We start from the raw sequence: 19,494 nt of genomic DNA, 5'->3' as shown, positions 1-19,494 counted from the left end.
CATGCAACAAAAGAACTCCTTCCGACAATCAACCTCTGTGTTTGTTGCGAATTGCAGGTTTCAGCTTCTTTAACAGCATATCACTGTAATGTTCACTGTTTATTGTTTCCCCCTTTTTCTAATAAAATAAAGCACATTAGATACAAAAGCGTCCAACATGATGGCGAATTCCTTTTTCTTTTTTTTCTTTTTTTTTATCTTCCATTGTAATTTGGTCACTGGTATACTGTTCCTAGTCAGTTTATGGAAATCTTATACCGCGTAAATTAGGGGAGACACAACTAACATCGCTCTATACCTGGCATATTAGCTTGCTGAGTGGAAAGAAATCTCGGCGCTCTGGTCGTCAAATAAATCATTATTTTCAGCACATGGTCTAGGGTACACACTCTCTCAGACACTGTACAACTCATTAAGTTAGTCACAATACTATGTTCAATTCTAGGCATACATACAATAATCATGGCTCATCATGGCCTCGTACTCAGTAGTCCCTGGTTCAGTTCTGGAACACATTTAGGGTTTGCCTGCCACCTTCTCTAAATGACCCTCACTACATTCAACGTTGAAATTAACCTCTCTACATTTGTCCTGCCAGCTGTAATACAGTACGTGCATCAACTCTATTCATGCACATCCCAATTCTCAGTCTGATGTACCATTTTCTCTAGATTTCCCTTCAATTCTCGTGAGGCGCAGTGCCGATTTACTGTGATGATCTTAACCATGCACAAACTTGAATGTCCAAAAGGCGCTTTTGAAATACTGTGAAACACACCTAATTAAAAAAATTCTAATGCAACACTCATATCCGTTCTAACCTACCGCTAATAAAATAAAATGTACACAGCCCCAAACTTATTTATTGGATATGATGAGCAAAACACAAATGCCTGTCTGGCTTACATTTACAGCTAATATCTATTTACAATGACCCTGATTTGAATCTAATCACTACATTTCATACCAATATGAATCAGTCAAACTTTTCCTTCATTCCAGAAGCCATCTGTGATGCCCTTTTAGCTACTACATATTTGCACCTAGTACATGACAGCGGCACTGTCAGCAGGTCCTGAAGTCTTAGGGTCAAATATACTGGAGTCCATGATGTGTCGAGTTCTCTCTCGTTCCGTAGAAAATTGCCTGGAAACTTGGAAACAGGTTAAGGTCGTAGATCTTCACTGCTTAGCTTTTATCCGAAATACACGTTCGCAACCTAGGTTAAGATATATTTTATTATATCCGCTATCACGACATTAGTCTGGTCAACCAATAGCCACCTAATTATGGGATATTTCCCAGTTACGTTTCAGTCCTTATCAGCAGTATCCCCAATTGCCGCACTCAAATTTGTATTACGGTATGACTCTGTATAATTTACAGTGTTTAGTACAGTTACCACTGCTCAGATGAGCTAAAATAAAAGTACAAGACTCTCTTGCATCACTGCCTGATGAAAACCATTGTCTATCGCGACCTCGCGGACAACACACACAGTACGAATATCTATGACACATTGGAGAGGGGTTGAACTTACGCTTTCACTTTTATAGTCTGAGGGGACCAACGCGCCAATAGTGATTACCCGCCTAACAAGAGGCTCCCTTTGTGTTCGGCCAGCTACCTCGCAATGCATATTTCAAATAAGTTGGAAGTAAACAAAACAGGCATAGTTACATCATTTTAATGTCTCATTCTTCTTCAAAAATATTAACGAGAATTGTCCTCATCATGGACCTGTAGGATATGGCTCTGTGACTTATATGCAGGATCGAATTCAAATGATTCCAAACCTGGATATTTTGTGTTAGGGGACACCCTGACATTGTTCGGTAATTCCCCGATTTCAAATCTCTCGCCCTGTCTCTTGCATGCTGTTTGCTGACTCTCTTCTCCTCATGTATCCAATCCATTGACGGGGTTTACACCAGTAAAATTACGGCATCCTGCCTTGGTTCATCAGAGGGTAGCGCTCCACCCTGCTTGCTACGGGTTCGACACGTTATACTCCCGGTCACCCAGCGGTCCTTAGCACTAAATTTAAAATGTTCCACAGTGTTAAATCAATTCATTTGTACCATGATATGATACGATTCACCATGGTTTGGAATCTGCGCAGTTTACTATTTGCTTTACGTCACACCGACACATATAGGTCTTATGGTGACTATGGGATGTTGAAAATGGGAAACCACAGAAAACCATCTTCGGGGCTGCCGACAGTGAGGTTCAAACCCATCTCCTGGATGCAAGCTCGCAGCTGCGCACCCCTAACCGCACGGCCAAGTTGTCCGGTAATTTGCGCAGTTGGTACATAATTACGTTAAATACATCTCACCATCGAAACATGACTAGAATAATTCTTATAAACAATGAATACTAAACAGTATCAACATTAGAAAAAGATCAAAGTTGAAAATTCTATAATTCTATCCTAGAGGTATTGACACTACAATCAACAGGCAGTCGCTCTTGAGGATGAGAATTACTACACGTAATTAATACATGTTACACATTTTTTTTTTTTTTTTAATAGACAAAATTTTCACACAGGTCTCAATAAATATTTAAATTTCGAAGGATGCTAGATCACGTAATAGTTCAAAAATTTTGACACCACATGATCAAAGGCACACAGCATACCAACACCATATTTGTGGTAATCAGTCATCTAGTTTAAATCTGAAAATCATGAACTTGAAAATATCACTCCAGTAGCAGAGAACACAATAGTAAGGTTTCTTTCCAAATTATATGCCGAGAAAATGTTTAGTACTTACATTGTTGCAGTTTCTTACCACCACACACTAGACTTAACTCCAAATTAGTGCACATTTTACCCTTTTTAACGATCTGTAGTTGTTAGCATAGAAGAAATGCAGAGCATACTCAATTAGAACAACACTTAATTACTACATGTTTCATCCCTCTGTATGGGACATCTTCAGCTATAAAGATAATTTATATCTAATAAAGACAGTGGACAATTATTTAGTTTATTTTCCGGGTTGAACCGTGTTGTTATCTGTACATTATGTACAGTTAAACCCGGAAAATAAACTAAATAATTCTACACATCGTGGAAGTTTCACCTCTAAGATAAGACACTGGACAAGTTGCTTAAAATAACGTGGAAAACACTTTTAAAGTTGAAAAGAAAAATATTTATGCATCACTATGTTAACTTCTTATTCTTATTCTTCTTATTCTCCTCCTCTTCCTCCTTCTGGTCAACTGGAACCTTGACGACGAGTATGCCTGACCTCATGTTCCCATGAAGTCCAACATTGGGCCACTGTCACATCCGAATGACCCACAAATTGGATATTACACAATTTGACCAACTGACCAAATGGAGACTCTGTCAAGTTCTGTTTCACATGAGTATGCGGCATCTCCATGTCCTTCACAGTGATCGTTCAACATCTGACACTGTTCACACCCCTTTTGCACCCTACCAGGACTGGAAAGAACACTAAACACAAACAACACTAATGCACTCTGGTGGGCATTCTACTTGTCACAGAGAATTGCAACTCTGTAATTATTCTCATTCAACCATTTCTTCTGGGAGCTTCAAAATTTTTTTGTCAAGCAGTGTATTTGTGTATAAGATTTATTTACATTCTACTTTGTACTTCTGTTATTGTGAATTGAGGTTTGACATTCATGTTATTCATTTCAGTATTTGCTGTCATCTGGCAAAGATTCTCTCGTCAAACTCTGGGAGTTGTCCACTAGTCGCTGTTTGATTGCCTACACAGGGGCTGGTACAACAGGTAATACTAACAGGAATAGTACTGTGTTTGAGAGTATGATTTAGAATACTACCACATCATACCATTTAGGATTAAATTTACAGTAGTTTTTTTTTTTTGGCTTGTTACACATATGTTAAAATGGTAAAAACATTCATTTACTTCTCTAAATGAAATTACCGTAGCTGATTATGCTTGTAGACTGATAGCATTTTAATTTGGGTGTAAAATAAGAAATGGAAGGCTCCATCATCTACCTAGAATCTTTAAGAATAAGAAACAACAAGATTCTATGGGAAAGATTTTTTTCGTGTTGTAGGAAAACAAGAACATAGGGCCCAAGCTGTTTTTAATCATACAGAAGATTATGTATTATTTCCTGATGAAGCCACAACATCTCTGTGTGCATGGAATTCTCGCAATGCTTCTCGGAAACAGTTACTCTCTCTTGGTAAGTACCACAACCCAGTATCTAATGGTGATGATATTTTCTAATGTAATATATTTTATTTATGTTTTTCTCTTTTAGGCCACAATGGTCCTGTGAGGTTGATTGCTCATTCACCGACTGCTCCAGCATTCCTTACTTGTTCGGATGATTTTAGAGCCCGGTTCTGGTTCAGAAGAATGCCCATGCATTAGAATAGTCGTTTGTATGTTGTCAAAATTAAATTGTATAGACTTTTATAGATATATAAAGTAATGTGAACAAGCGAAGGATGATGAGAACAGAATACAAGTGCAAAATTACAAACATGTTTAAAAATGCCATATAATTCCAGAAAGTTGGAAGTAATTCTTTGTCGATAAGGAAGATGAGAGTTACCATTCAGACATTGGCACTGCTGTAGCCTGGGAAGGAAACAAAGTGAGAGAAAACTAAGGGAGTAGAAATGAAAGGAAAGTCTTCTCTTTATATACAGTGTGGATGTTTTTATTGGCCATGGAACTATCTGACTTCTGATTTAATTTGTAGTGACAAGAATTTTAAATAACAGTATTGAGTCCTTTAGGTGTTTTTTTGATACAGTGAAACTAGTGATAGCAAACCGCTTCAATTCTATACTTTCCAAGTTCTGAAAGTATATTCAATCAAACTGTTCCTCTTCTCAATCAGCTGGAAATTTTGGAATATGTAAAAGGCGTTTGGTCTTTATTCCTCTATATTTACCCTCTATTACATCATGTTTTTAAGTCTTGGTTTTTCATCTTTAGATACCTCCATACTTCTTATTCTAGTATTTCATATTAGTCCTCATACTTGAATTCATGTAAAGTTATAATTATTTATTTTCATGTAAAAGTATTAATTTTTCTAAACTTTTGAACTTCCTAGTATGAGACTGAAGTTGTTTTGCACATGTTATAATTTAGCTCTGTATTTTAAATGTATTCTGCTGAGCATAGGTATGTGTTATTCGACATTGACTGTCATGTCTGTAGACCAGCAGTGTGATTAATATCCAAAATAGAAAGATGACGGGTGTGACATATCAATTCTGATATCAGTATCAATTTCATTGAGCCATTTTTTCTTACCGATACCCTTATTCCTACGTGCATTGTTATTTTTGTCTCACTGAAGTTTTTCATGTTTTTAATTTGTTTAAGGATTGGGCTTTGAGATAAGAGACTTATTCCATGGGACTGTGCAATCATTTCTGTGGGAATTATGCAGTAGTATTAAATGAATTTCATAATCTTTACATGGATCAATGCATAGTTCACATGGAGTACAAACGTTTGCAATGACTACAGTTTTTATTTGATTGTCACTTATTGATTTTTTTTTTACTAGATATTAAATGTGTAAGTGGCAACAATAAAGATATGAAAGATGTAAAGTTAGATGTATCCAAATTACTGGTCATCCTTAATATTGCAACAGATACATTTCATTGTCCACCTTTGAAGCCCCTTGCATGAATGTAGCCTATATATATGTTTGCTGGAACTGATTAACACATAAAACTTGTCTAATTTTGATGTTAATAAGAAATTAATTAACTGTCAAAGAGAAGTTAAGTATGTTTTACAGTGAAACCTCGTTAGTACGTTCCTCATTAACACCTTTTCCCGCTTAGCATGTCGTAAATTTGAAGTCCCGATGTATTAAATCTGTATACAAAATACCTCACTTAACACGTCACGATTTTTCGCCTTTACTGCTTAGTACGATCAAATATTCCCCAGACCTGAAAATGTTCTTTGACATCCCTTGTGTACGGATTGTGATTTCCAACAGAGATAAATAGCTCTCACCACGGGTCGGCCGGAGAAAGTTGCACAATAACATGAAATGACCTTGAATTCTTGAACACCGAGTATATTGCGCCTTCAAGGGGTTTTGCATTTTGAGTTGAGTTTTGTGTCATTGATTGGCAGCAAAGAACACTAGAACAAGACAGGACAGTGCTAAGTTAAAGCTCAGTAATAGATTCCACTGCAGCTAGGAGCACCAAATTCAGTTTTCACAGGGTTGTTGGTTTGTGTGGGGGTTTTTTGTTGTTGTTTTGTTTTTAAGCTCTCCTGTTGACATATGGCTGGGAGTCATCTGAAATTATGCGTCACGGATGTTACCGCCACAAAATGTGTAACGGAAGTGTAACTCTAGCAACCGTTCAGCTGTTTGTGGATATGGTCATGACTGAGAGACATATCTATGATCATTTGTTTTTCTCAAAGGAAAAAGTGGTTTATTTTTTGTTCTATGGAAAGGTCTTTGTTGTTAGTGAGGTTGTTGAATAACCCCGTGCGCTTGATTGTGCTTGTAGCCTATTTCGCATTCCAATTAGAAGTTAGAAATTTATTTATTCAAAATCATTCTTTCCAACTTCGGAAACTTTCCTTCGCGCACTTGTTTTCTTTTTCTGTTTCTATTTTGCTTATACGCATTTTCAATTTTGTCTCAGTTGCTCACAATAATGTTCGAAGTAGAAGGTGATAGTTTTAACGTTTGCGCCAACTCTACGCACTTAAGATGCGGATTCCTATCTACTTCTTGAAGAATTTTAATTTTTTCTTCATTAGTGAGTGGTTTCACGACCCTTTTCTTGTCCATAGCTAGGCTATCACAAGACAGGTACCATACCGCGCTACTGAACTTCTCACGATTATCCTATTAGTCCATAAGTAGGCTGTCACGCGACAAATAATCACTTACCTTCTTTTTACCACTCAACACAATAAATTGAAGGTAATGCCAGTAACTGTTCTTGTGATAAGGTGATTTAAATCAGTGTGGTATGACTGGTGTTAAAATAAGTCTATAGTGCAGCAATAGCAGATCTTCGACAGGTCATTTGTGAGTGCCATTAAGTAATAAGGCTTTCATATACTGTAGACCTTTCCCATTAAAAAGTTATGTAAAGATGCAGGCAATGGTAAAGCGGTGTACCATTGATACAAAAATACAAACTGCTAGTTTGACAGTTGGCACGTTTTTATTAGGCTCTTCACCGGCGAGTCTGTCCGAACCATTGCCGAGTACTGCCCAAGTTTCGTGTTCAAGATGGCGGCCGAAGGCGGTTAATCGCTTTTAGTGCTCTCCTTTATCTCCTGAAACACTACACACACAATGTAAAATGTACTAATGTGTAAAGTGATACCATCTCCCTGTTGGATAGTTTTTAATGGGATATTCGATAGTACGTTTTCCCGCTTAACACGATTTTTTTCGTCGTCCCCTGCAGAAACGTACTAACGAGGTTTCACTGTACCATGAAATATGCTGTTAATGCTCCATTATGTTTTGATTTTCTTCTGTTTCAATCCAAGATCTTCTACAATTCTAGGTGAGCAGCTGTTGTAGAAATTGATTGTGTCTCTTAATATAACATGTAGTCTTATGGTTGTTGGTACATTCTCCTCTTGTTTGTACAAATGATATATAGTACATTATCTTGTCCCTTAACTCATTGGGGCCAACTTATGAAATTGTTCCGTTCGCTGCCGTTTTGGACCGAAAGACGACATGCAGAACTGTTCTGTACCAACTTTTAAATGCTAATAGTTCAAGTTATTGGCAAGAGATGAGTTTTGCAGCTCATACAGATTACTTCTTGAAGTTTGGAGAATCTTCTAAATAAAATGCACCCTTCTAAGTTCATAAAATGCTGTATAAAAAGACAAAACGTGATCTGCCTGCACTTGTAGTAAACAAACATGGCTGGTGGTGAGGAAGATCTCGTGAAGCAGCTAGAAATTGATTGTGCTTACAAAGATAATTATAGTGATATTGATACTGTAGTTTTAGTGAAGTGTCGATGGCAGTATGAACAATGTAAGTGAAGACCGTGATGAAGGGGATGTTTTAGCAGTTGGATCTTCAGCATGGAGTTGGTTGAACATTTCCAGCGCCCAACCCAAACGAAACCCATAGAGCAACTGCACCGAAGGGCCATGCCCTGCCAAGCGACCACTGCTCAGCCCGAAGGCCTGCAGATTACGAGGTGTTGTGTGGTCAGCACGATGAATCCTCTCAGCTGTTATTCTAGGCTTTTTAGACTGGGGCCATCATCTCACCATCAGATAGCTCCTCAATTTTAATCATGTAGAATGTGTGGACCTCGAACCAGCCCTCAGATCCAGACAAAAATCCCTGACCTGGCCAGGAATCAAACTCAGGGCCTCCAGGTAAGAGGTAGGCACACTACCCCTACACCACAGGGCCAGCACATTTCCAATACACCAAGAACAATTCCATTCGTCTCAATGCTGTCATTTCTGGAACACTGGGGACAAATCCTTGTGTATTAGATGTCTGTTTTGTGGGTAAGTTCTCAAAAATGATTATTATAGAAACCAGTGGCTATGCTGATTTCCAGATGAATAATTTTACAGGAAAATAGATTAAAAATATGAAGTGTATTCATAAGTTTTTGCGAGGTTTTGTGGTAAAGAAAACACGTAATTTTCAAGGGAAATTCATTTTTTGTTTATTCAAAATATTGCCCATCAGCTTCTACACACTTTGCCCATCTTTCAGGTCAGTTATGAATACCATGCCAGAAAAACTGCTTGTCTTTTGTGGCAAACCATTCGTCGAGCCATTTTCCAACTTCTTTGAAATTGCCTGAAGTGCTGCTATGCAACCGCATGCTCATTGATGCAAAGAGGTGATAGTCAGATGGCGCCAGGTCGGGAGAGTACGGCGGATGCGGAAGGATGTCCCATCCAAGCGATTTCAAGGTGTCTTTCACTGGTTTTGCTGTGTGAAACGGCGCATTGTCATGTAACAAATTCACTTTGCCATGTCTTCTGGCCCATTCCGGTCATCTTTTGATCAATGCATGATTTAAATTAATCATTTGTTAGCGATAGTGTTGTGCATTAACTGTTTCGCCTGGCTTCAAGAGTTTTATAATACACAATACCACTTTGTGGTCTACCAGAGTGTGCACTGTCTTTCACATTGAAATCACCTTATTTAAGTGTCGAAACCTTGTCTCATGTGTTCTAATCAATGGAGCGTGTTCACCATATGTTTCTACCAGCAAACGACTTTTCACATCCTTTTTCTTTTGATTAAATAAGAAAAACAATGCATGCCACAAATGTTCTTTTTTGGGCACAAGCATCGGCGTGATTACTGACCGATACAACACAGACGCTAGTGTTTGGCGGACTCAACTTGAGTGTGTTGGTAGGTTAATGTCAGACGAACAAACTGATGTATGTGTCAAATTCATACGCTGCGTACTGTTCGCTGGTGCCATCTCTTAGCGAAATTGGAAAAGACTTATGCATACACCTGGTATGACAGTAAATGGTTTCCTCCAGACATCAAAGCCCTTGAAAGGACCACCAGATAAGGCAAGACTTTCCTTGTGGAAATTCAAGCAACAAGAATGGATGGAGCCGCGTGAACAACTTCCAGGTGGCTATAATGAAGACTGGAGTGTTTGGAGGTCCCTTAACCGATTAAGAACTGGTATTGGCAGGGCTAAGTCGTCACTTAAGTTATGGGGCTGCACATCAGAGGACAGCAGGTGCGACTGTGGTGAAGAACAAACAGTGAGCCATATGTATCAATGTCCTCTCTACCCATTTTCATACTCAGAGCAAGATTTAATGCTTGCTGATGACAACGCCCTAGGTGTGGCTCAGTTTTGGCAAAACACCATCTAGATGTACAGTAAATTTGGTCTATTTCCTTTTGTCTGTTAATTTTTGTAAATAGTTTAATTATTACTTTATTTTTAACTGTATGATTAAGTATGCTTCTGACACGAGTAAAAGTAAATGGTATCCTTGCACAGCTCTGTCAAATTTGATTTCTGTATTACTCCGATGACAGTTGTACAGATGTTTAATGATCGTCTAAAAGAAAAGACCAGTTATTTCATATTTGGAAACAAAGTTTTACAAAATCTACAATCTTAATAGAGATACAGGCATTCATGGGTTTCATGAAATTTTGCGGCAGGCTCCCATTTGTGCAATACAATCCTTCCAAGAAAGCGAAGTTTGGAATTAAAATGTATAAATTCTGTGAAAGTGCATCTGGGTACTGCTCCTAATTCAACATTTATACTGGACAGGATAAACAGGGTGATATTCCAGCATCAGCAACATAATTCTTGCCATAAAGTGAAAAGACAGAAAGGGTGTTAATTTGCTGTCTACCGTTGTTGAAGACTTTGCTCCGATGTAAAGAAAGTTCACTGAAAATGAGATGACAAAAAGAAGTGAAAAATACCTAAGGGGAATAGAAAGTGTAACACCAAAATGAATGCTGTAGATCGTCAAGACCAAGTCCTTGCATGTTTCCCTGTAATGCGACTTTTATAGAAGGATAATGCTGTATCTTTTGTATAATGCTATCTTCAATTCACATGTTTTATTCATGAAGGTTACTGGCAGGCGGCTGCATTGTACCGAGTTCTGCACTACATTTACCGAGCAAATGTTGCAGAGTATTGTTCTTCCTCCTAGAACACCAAAAGGAAGACAACCCAGTAAAGCCTGCCCCTTGTGGCTTCAGGGACAAGTATGGGGCTATTTTGCAGTTCCTATCCGTCAACGGAAAGGAAAAAGCATCCTTCCAGGCCTTGCAAAGTGTGCAAGGCTCATAAATGAAGCTCAGAAGTCAGGTAGGTATGTGAAAAATGTAGTGTGCCACTTCATCTGGAGAGCTGTTTCAAAAAATTCACTACTGAAGAATGAAAAAGAGTTACTGACCTCTAGGCTTCAATCTGTGATGAAAGTAGCTTTCTATATATGTAAGTTTTTTAATAATTCTCAATAAATGAAGTTACTGCATAATTCTCAAAAATAAATAGTTTTTTCTGTCCCTGCAGGTGGAGCAATTATTCAGGTTCCAATGGATTAATACAATATATAGTCTTTGGATTGTTGGTACATTCTCCTCTTGTAAAAATTATGTATAGTCCATTGAATTTAATCAAAATCGTCAAGATCACTAACTTCTTCTTCTTCATCCATTCCCTTTTCCAGATTATCTCTGGGTAGGGTAGTGTACCAAAGCCCTCCATCTTACTCGATCTTTCCACCATTCTGCTTCAAGTACTTTATTGCTATCGACTCCTCTATTTGCAGTACAGTCCACAACAGAGTTCCTGCATCTCATTCTAGGCCTCTTTGCAGTCTCTGTATCCATGAATGTTCCCTTTGGTATCCTCTCTCCTGGCATTCTCTCATTTTAGCTTGACTACATCAGTCTCTTCTTGAAGTTTACACACTCCCAAGTTTCTCCTTATTTCCTCATTTCGTATTCTATCTCGTCTTGTCCTTCCCTGTATGCGCCTCAGGAACCTCATTTCACCTGCCTGTATCTTACTTTGGTTCCGCTTAGTCAAAGTCCAGGCTGCTGAAGCATTGGTCAGTATAGGTTTATAATAGGATGAGTATAAAACCTTCTTGCACTTCATTGACACATCTTTGTTCCATACAGTGTCTCTCACACACTGCATGCAGACTGCTGTATTCTTAAATCAATTTCTCCATCCAAAGTTCCATCTTGTGACATTATGCTGCCCAAATATTTAAAAAATTTCACTACTTCAAGAAGTTCATGTCCTATTTTTATCACTCTCCTGGATTTTCTGTTACCTCTGTTCATGATCAAAGTCTTGCTTTTCGTAGTACTAATCTTCATTCCAAAAATTTTTTATCTCCTCTTTATCTCCTCATTCCATAAATCAACTTGTGTCTGTACTTCCTCTTCATTATCTCCCCAAACTACAATGTCATCAGCAAAGAGCATAGACTTGACTTGCTCGCCCATCATCTTCTCCTTGATATTATGTAGAATTCCATCCATGATGATAATGAAGAGTAAGGGATACAATACACTTCACTGTCTTAAGCCTGTCTCAACTCTGAATCATTCAGTTTGACCCACTTTGGTTCTAACACAGTTTTTGCAATTTTGATACAATGCTATTACCATCTGCATTGTTTCATTCCCAATCTGTGCCTCTTTCAGTGTTTCCATACCAAGTTCCTTGGGACACTGACATATGCCTTTTCAATATATAGAAACGTTACTACCATGTCCTTTCCATATTCCCAATACCTTTCCGTCATTTGACGCAATGTAAATTTTGGGTCGAATGTGGACCTGCCTCTTCTGAATCCATACTGGTGTTCTGCCAATTTTCCCTCTACCCTGTCTCGTATTCGTTTATCCAAGATTCTTTCAAGGATCTTAGCTGTATGAGGTATCAGTGTCACTCCTCTGTAATTTTTACATCGCTTCCTGTCTCCCTTCTTGAAAATTGGTATAAAGACCCTTTTCATCCACTCTTTTGGAACAGTCTTTTCTCTCTATATCACTCTGAAGAGTCTATACAACCACTGTAGACCAACTGCTCCTGCTGCTGCAGTATTATCATTTCTATGGTGACCTTGTCAATTCCAGCTGCCTTGCCTCATTTCATTCTTTTAGCGGCCCACTCAATCTCTGCCATGGACACCTTGTTTCCCTTATCTTCCAATTGTACTAAATCTGGTTCTTCGATTTCTCCTTGTACCGAGGTACTTTGCACATTGTAAAGCTGTTCAAAGTATTTTCCACACCTCTGCAATATATCCTGCTTCTGTGTCATCACTTCCTCCTGTTCATTTTTAATGAAGTTAGCACCTTCACCTGGGTTTTTCTTCTTTTTTACCCACTGGAATAAGATCTTTTTGCTTCCGGTTGTATCTTCTTGCAGAGATTCACTGAATTTTTGCCAGCATTTCTTTTTCTCTTCTTGAACCTCCTTGGAGCACTCCTTCTCGCAGTGCCTGTATTCTGTTCTGCATTCTGTTGTTTTGTTTCTCGGCCATCTTTTCCAAGCTTGTTTCTTCCATTTAACTATATCTTTCACCCTGTCATTCCGCCAGGGCATTTCTTGATCTTTCTTCCTTCCTGATACTCTTCCACAGGTCTTTTCTGTAGACTCCACCATGACTGTTTTAAAGTATGCTTCTTCGACCCTTCCAATGTCTTCCTTAGGTATATTTGTTTTAATGTGTGTCTGAAACTCTTCATTTATTTCCTTCTTCTGCAATTTTCACACCCTTAGCTTTCTCTGCCTAATCTGTCATCTTTCCCATCTTTAACTTAGCTATCGCAACTCTGAGATCTCCTTCAAAAGATTCAATTGGAAAGGCTGTTACATCTACCAACATTTCCCTGTTACTTTTCTCGACCAAAATGTAATCTATCAGAGTTTTGATTTTGTTATCCCAACTCTTATCTTGTTATTTCAAAACCATGTATTACCAATGATCAGCCCATTTCTTCTACAAAAGTCTACCAAAATATCTCCAGCCTTGTTTCTCTTCTCATATACAAATGGTCCTATAATCTCTTCATCACCGGGCAAATTGGCCGTGTGGTCAGGGGTGTGCGGTTGTGAGCTTGCATCTGGAAGATAGTGGGTTCGAATCCCATTGTCGGCAGCCCTGAAGATGGTTTTTCATGGTTTCCCATTTTCACACCAGGCAAATGGTGGGGCTGTACCTTAATTAAGGCCACGGCCATTTCCTTCAAACTCCTAGCCCTTTCCTATCCCATCGTCACCAAAAGACCTATCTGTGTCGGTGCGACATAAAGCTACTAGCAAAAAAAATCTCTTCATCTCCTTTTCTTTCCTGACCTACTTAGGCATTCATATCCCCTATGATCACAACTTGTTTGTCCTGTATATGGCCTTCCAGATATTCAAGGTATTCCTCTAGATCCGTATCTGTATTTCCTGTTTATGGATCATACCCTTGAATTATATCTGTAACACCAGTTTCAAGTCTCAGTCTGACCTTAATCAACCTGTCATTTATGTTTTCCACCAGTTCTAGGTATTCCTTTAGGTCTTTTCTAATTATGAGACCTACACCATTTTTGGCTTGTCTTCCTTCACTATAAAAGCATAAGGTGTATCCTTTCTTTAGTTTCCTCTCACCTTTTCCTTTCCGTATGGTCTCACTGATTCCCAGCATGCTATATCTTAGTCAACCATAAAATCTACAATTTCTTCCACTTTCCCTGTTAGTGTCACTACATTGATGGTTGCTGTCTTGATGTATTTGGTTGCTGGTCGCCCATTTCTCGCATTTCTCAGAGCATCACAAGAACTGCGCGTCGCTTGTCGGGAACCCCCTTGCATTTTCCAAGGCTTCAGTACACTTGTCATCATATAGGCTTTTATTATGATGGGTTCACCACTCCCAAAGGCATTTTTTAATGGACACTAACTGAGACCATGTGCAAGAGATTGCAAGCATTTGAAATGTGGACGTACCGAAGGATGCTTAAGATACCTTGGACAGCTAAAATGACCAATATAGACGTATTGCACCGTATGAACAAAGAACCAGAAATTCTCACTACCATCAAGAGAAGGAAACTAGAATACTTTGGTCATATGATGCGGAACTCTAAATACCACCTTCTGCAAGTAATACTCCAAGGGAAAATTAATGGAAAACGTGGTCCGGGGAGAAGTAGGACATCATGGCTCGGCAACTTGAGCCAGTGGTTTGGGGTGACAAAGCTTACTCTGTTCAGAACAGCTATGAACAAACAACAGATCATGCTACTGATCGCCAACGTTCTGCGAGGACATGGCACATGAAGAAGAAGAAGAAAGGCATTTTAGAGCTACTGCCAGCCGAAACTTGTAGGCCGCTCCTAACATGGAGAACAGACGCCTTTTGTAGCCGTTACAGATGCTACAGTTGATATGGGGTTTGGTATGGCATTTCCTCCACTGAGGGCCCATTTTCCCTATATAAGGACTTCTCCGCCCTTAGCCGTTGGTCTTTATAGTGGGTCAGGCTATTTACCGCCGCCTAACACTCGGCGTGGAGACACTGGCTGTATGGTTTACTCCATTACCATAGCAGATTTAACTGGCCAGACATCCAAGATCAGTCACTCTTCCAAGAATATTGCGCTTTTTTTTTTTTTCATGATAGCATCCTTTCTACGTGTCTCCATAAACAGTACATGACAGCTGTGTAATTTGATTGCCATGGGTGGTGAGGAAATTCTGGGCCTCTTTAGCACCATGTGGTACATAGTTAGGACATATTTTGGATCTTATGCCACTCACCATCCTTCCACAAAAAGATTGTGTATGAGGATCTCATCAAGACTATGCTTTGATGGTACCTCCCATTACCTCAAAATGAGAGGGAAGTAGGTTGATGCACACTGTGTGGGAAAGCAACTTCAAGTATATTTTGGGCAGATGATCAAATTACCAATAGTAAAAACACTCATTTGGAGGAAAACAAAACAAATTAAAGGTGATTGTTTATGTAAACAAATTGACACGAAAATATAAGATATAAAAGTGTGAGAAATAAAATAACTCAAAGAAAGTCGTTGCAATCATCATCATTCCCCTTGTCCTATTTGATCTTGGAATGGGTTGTGGATCATTGATCCGTTCCTGCTTGTCATTCCATCATTCTTCAACAAAGATGTCTCGCAAGTTCATTCAGTTTGTTCTTTCCATCATTTCCTGGGTTTACCTTGAGGTCTTTTTCCTTCCAACTTCCAGTTCACACATCAACTTTGGGATCCTCGTTCCTCCTATTCTTTTTATATGTCCATACCACCTCCGTCTCAATCGTTGCAATATCTCTCCAACTCTACCTACACCTAGTGTTTCTCATATGACGCTATTTCTTATTCGGTCCTGTCTTGTCTTGGCAAGCATACTTCTTAGGAATTTCATTGATTTTACTTTCCTCTGTTTTGATCGTTATCCAAGTTTCAGTTCCATACGTCAAGATTGGTAGAAAATAGTTCTTGAACATGATTTCCTTGCATCACATTGGCACTTCCTTAATCCATAACAGTCCACTCACACTCTGATAAAACCCTCCAGTTAACTGCACTCTTCTGCTTATTCCTGTGTCATTCTTCCATCTTCCTGTATCACACTCCCAAAGTACTGAAATGTTCTTACCTCTAATGGTTTCTTCTAAACTGTTCCACCTCCTCTTCCATTCCTGGTTCCTCGTGTAGGAATGATAGTTTTGCTCTTTTCCTTATTAATTGTCATTCCCTAGTCTTCAATCACTTCATCCCATGTGTTCGCCTGTTCTTGAAATTCCTATTTATTTTCTCCTAACAGCACAATGTCATCAGAAAATAACCATACTTTATAGTGTTCCTACCCCAGTCCTCTTTTTGTCTTTGATTATTTCATCTGTGGTGATAACTAGGGTTCGGACATTCAGAAAATGTAATGTCTTTTTCCCCATCCTCCGTTTTGGGTATGTCTTGGAATTAAGCATGAATTGAACTTTTCTGAACATATTTAGCTTAATATTTAAGGCATATAAGTACATACTTTGCCATTTTTAATGTTTTGGTTTTTTTTTTGTTTTTTTTTTACACCAACACAGACAGATCTTATGGCAACAATTGTATAGGAAAAGGCTAGGAGTGAGAAGAAAGTGACAGTGGTCTTAATTAAGGAACAGCCCCAGCATTTGCCTGGTGTGAAAATCGGAAACCACAGGAAACCATCTTCAGGGCTGCCAATAGTGGGGTTCAAACCCACTGTTTCCCGAATACAAGCTCACAGCTGTGTGACCCTAACCGCACAGCTAATTTGCTTGGTGTTTAAGATTATATTTTGCATGGGGCAATAAATGTATTGTACTTTGAATGTGATGTCTGATGTTGCTTGTGTAAATGTGTTTGTGGCACTGTGACAAAACTTGAAGCTCGGGCTTCAAAGCTGAATAGTTGACACTTATTGTATCTCATTTGAGTTTACATCGCTAGTTTTAGAATAACTTCCTTTAGAGTAAGACTTGCAGTGCGGGTATTTACTTTACATCCACTGGAATGTCAACCTTGTTAATAGGCTAGAAAATACCATAAGAGTTATTCTTATCTTCCTTAGCACATGTGGCTCGTGACCTCTTCAGGCAGTGCCTAAATTATATTTCTCCCCTCACTTTTCTTACGAATTTCATGGCTTCATAGTTGCATTAACAGTGTTATAGCTGACATAAGGATACACAAAGAAAGTGTAGTGGAAGTGTTAAATTAAGAAATTGTGTTAAAGTGTTCGGGGAGGAATGCTTCTCTATGAAGGAAAAATCTTCTTCTGCAAAGTGTGTGAAGTTAAGGTAAGTGCTATAGAACGTTTTAATGTCCAACAGCATAGGGACACTGCTAGACACAAAAATGCTGAGATGAATGGGAAGTAAGAGGTATGTATTTTATTTACTTTCTATATTTTACTTCATTGAAATATTTTGTGCCCACGGCTCATCTTAATTCTGGTAACTGTCGCAGTCTTCATTGGTTTGCAGGTTTAGTGATTTGGTCTCTGTCACCATTGTGTAATACCGCAGTATTAATTAAAAACATCTTCGGTTCCTGAACACAGTTTAATTATTGATAATGAATTTATGATAGAGACTAGAGGAATTAGTAAGAAAATGAATTGTGCTAGTGCAAGAAAATTGCATAATAAATTGAAAGGTTCCGTCAGAGATAGACATAAGCCACAAACGCCTTTTTGTGGCGAGGATAGCAATTGTGTCGGCTGCCGAAGCCTGTCACACTCCTCTGGGGCAATAATTAATGACTGACAAATGAAATGATATGATATGATATGATATTGGAGAGTGTTGCTGGAATGAAAAATGACAGAGAAAAACGGATTACCCGGAGAAAAACCTGTCCTGCCTCCGCTTTGTCCAGCACAAATCTCACATGGAGTGACCGGGATTTGAACCACGGTATCCAGCGATGAGAGGCCGGCGCGCTGCCACCTGAGCCACGTAGGCTCTTTCGTAACAGTACCTGTCTGTCTGAAATTGTCCAGAACAAAATTTTTCCAGTTCTGAGATCAAGAGGAACCATACTCTAATTGGGATCTTTCCAGTGACTTATATGCCTTCTCTTTTACATTCTTACTACAGCCCCTTAATACCCTCATAATCATATGAAGTGTCCGGCTCCATGGCTAAATGGTTAGCGTGCTGGACTTTGGCCACAGGGGTCCCGGGTTCGATTCCCGGCAGGGTCAGGAATTTTAACCTTAATTGGTTAATTTCGCTGGCACAAGGGCTGGGTGTATGTGTCGTCTTGATCATCATTTCATCCTCATCATGACGCGCAGGTCGCCTACGGGTGTCAAATCGAAAGACCTGCATCTGGCGAGCCGAACTTGTCCTCGGACACTCCCGGCACTAAAAGCCATACGCCATTTCATTTTTTCATATGAAGAAAACATTTATTTACAATGTGATTATTGCAAAGAAGATCTCTCTTTATACATTGGTACTTACAGCAGTTCCAATGAGGCACATTCACTCCATCAACACTGTAATTACAGTTACCTGAGAAATATTTTACTCAGTTCCAATTACTAATTATGGTACTTTTTCAAAAAGTAATCAATATAATTACAATTACAGTTATAATTACTTCACAGAATGCATGTATTTAGGAAATCGCTAACATTTTTTCACATAGGGATGGAATGATACCAAAGTTTGCAAGGAAAAAGACATTATTACCTTTTGTGCTTTTTAACGTATAGACATTAAGTGGCCATCATCGCTAAGTGAGACTAAACAAACTTGAAAAATGATTGCTCCCAAGCAAAATTTGCATTTCACATTTGAGTTTTCATTATTTTCAGGATGGCTAATTCAAAATTTGATTTGATTTGTTAAAAAAGTCATACTTCTTCAATTATGGATGATATAATAAGTACAAAATATTTATTCAAATAGGGGATGGAAATTCTGTAACCCCTTCGCTGTCACATATTTATTCTGGCTCCATTCTCGACCGCATATTACACTGTTATCTAAATCTCAACCAGTAACCGCAACAGCTGCGAGCACATGAACAAGTACGTGTCATATCTTGGGCTTTATACCCTTGGCATGAGCCCTGGGGCTCCAAAATTGCCAAGCTCTCGATGCAATGTACATATGATTACAATTTATTTCCAGATGTAAATTACTAAAAAAATTAATCGTTACAAGTAATTCAGTTACTTTTACTCAATTACTTCCCAACTCTGCATAAATCACATCATTCATTTAATCTCATTAACTTCTCTGATGAGGATGATGTCAGGAAGGACGTCCGGCCGTAGAAACTCACTACAAATATTCATCTCGCTTCATTCCTAACCCCATAGAGAAATTGGACTATGGTTGGACACACACAGCATAACATCATCCCCCAAAAAATCTTATCTGCGATTCCAGTTCTGTACTCTTATTTTTTATA

General features: G+C 38.7%; 1 protein-coding gene across 1 annotated transcript in view; it reads left to right on the top strand.

Annotated features, from left to right (window-relative positions):
- CstF50 (cleavage stimulation factor subunit 1 Cst50) overlaps positions 1-4,773 on the top strand; it is a 69,152-nt gene extending 64,379 nt beyond the window's left edge. The window contains exons 7-9 of the mRNA XM_067149331.2: positions 3,689-3,782; positions 4,081-4,212; positions 4,291-4,773. Coding sequence (XP_067005432.2) covers positions 3,689-3,782; positions 4,081-4,212; positions 4,291-4,403 — 339 coding nt within the window. The 3' untranslated portion in view covers positions 4,404-4,773. The remainder of the gene's footprint in view (positions 1-3,688; positions 3,783-4,080; positions 4,213-4,290) is intronic.
- The last annotated feature ends 14,721 nt before the right edge of the window (positions 4,774-19,494 follow it).

The sequence above is a fragment of the Anabrus simplex genome, chromosome 6 (assembly GCF_040414725.1).
Source record: "Anabrus simplex isolate iqAnaSimp1 chromosome 6, ASM4041472v1, whole genome shotgun sequence".
NCBI classification, from domain to species: domain Eukaryota; kingdom Metazoa; phylum Arthropoda; class Insecta; order Orthoptera; family Tettigoniidae; genus Anabrus; species Anabrus simplex.
This window is presented reverse-complemented; position numbering and strand designations above follow the sequence as displayed.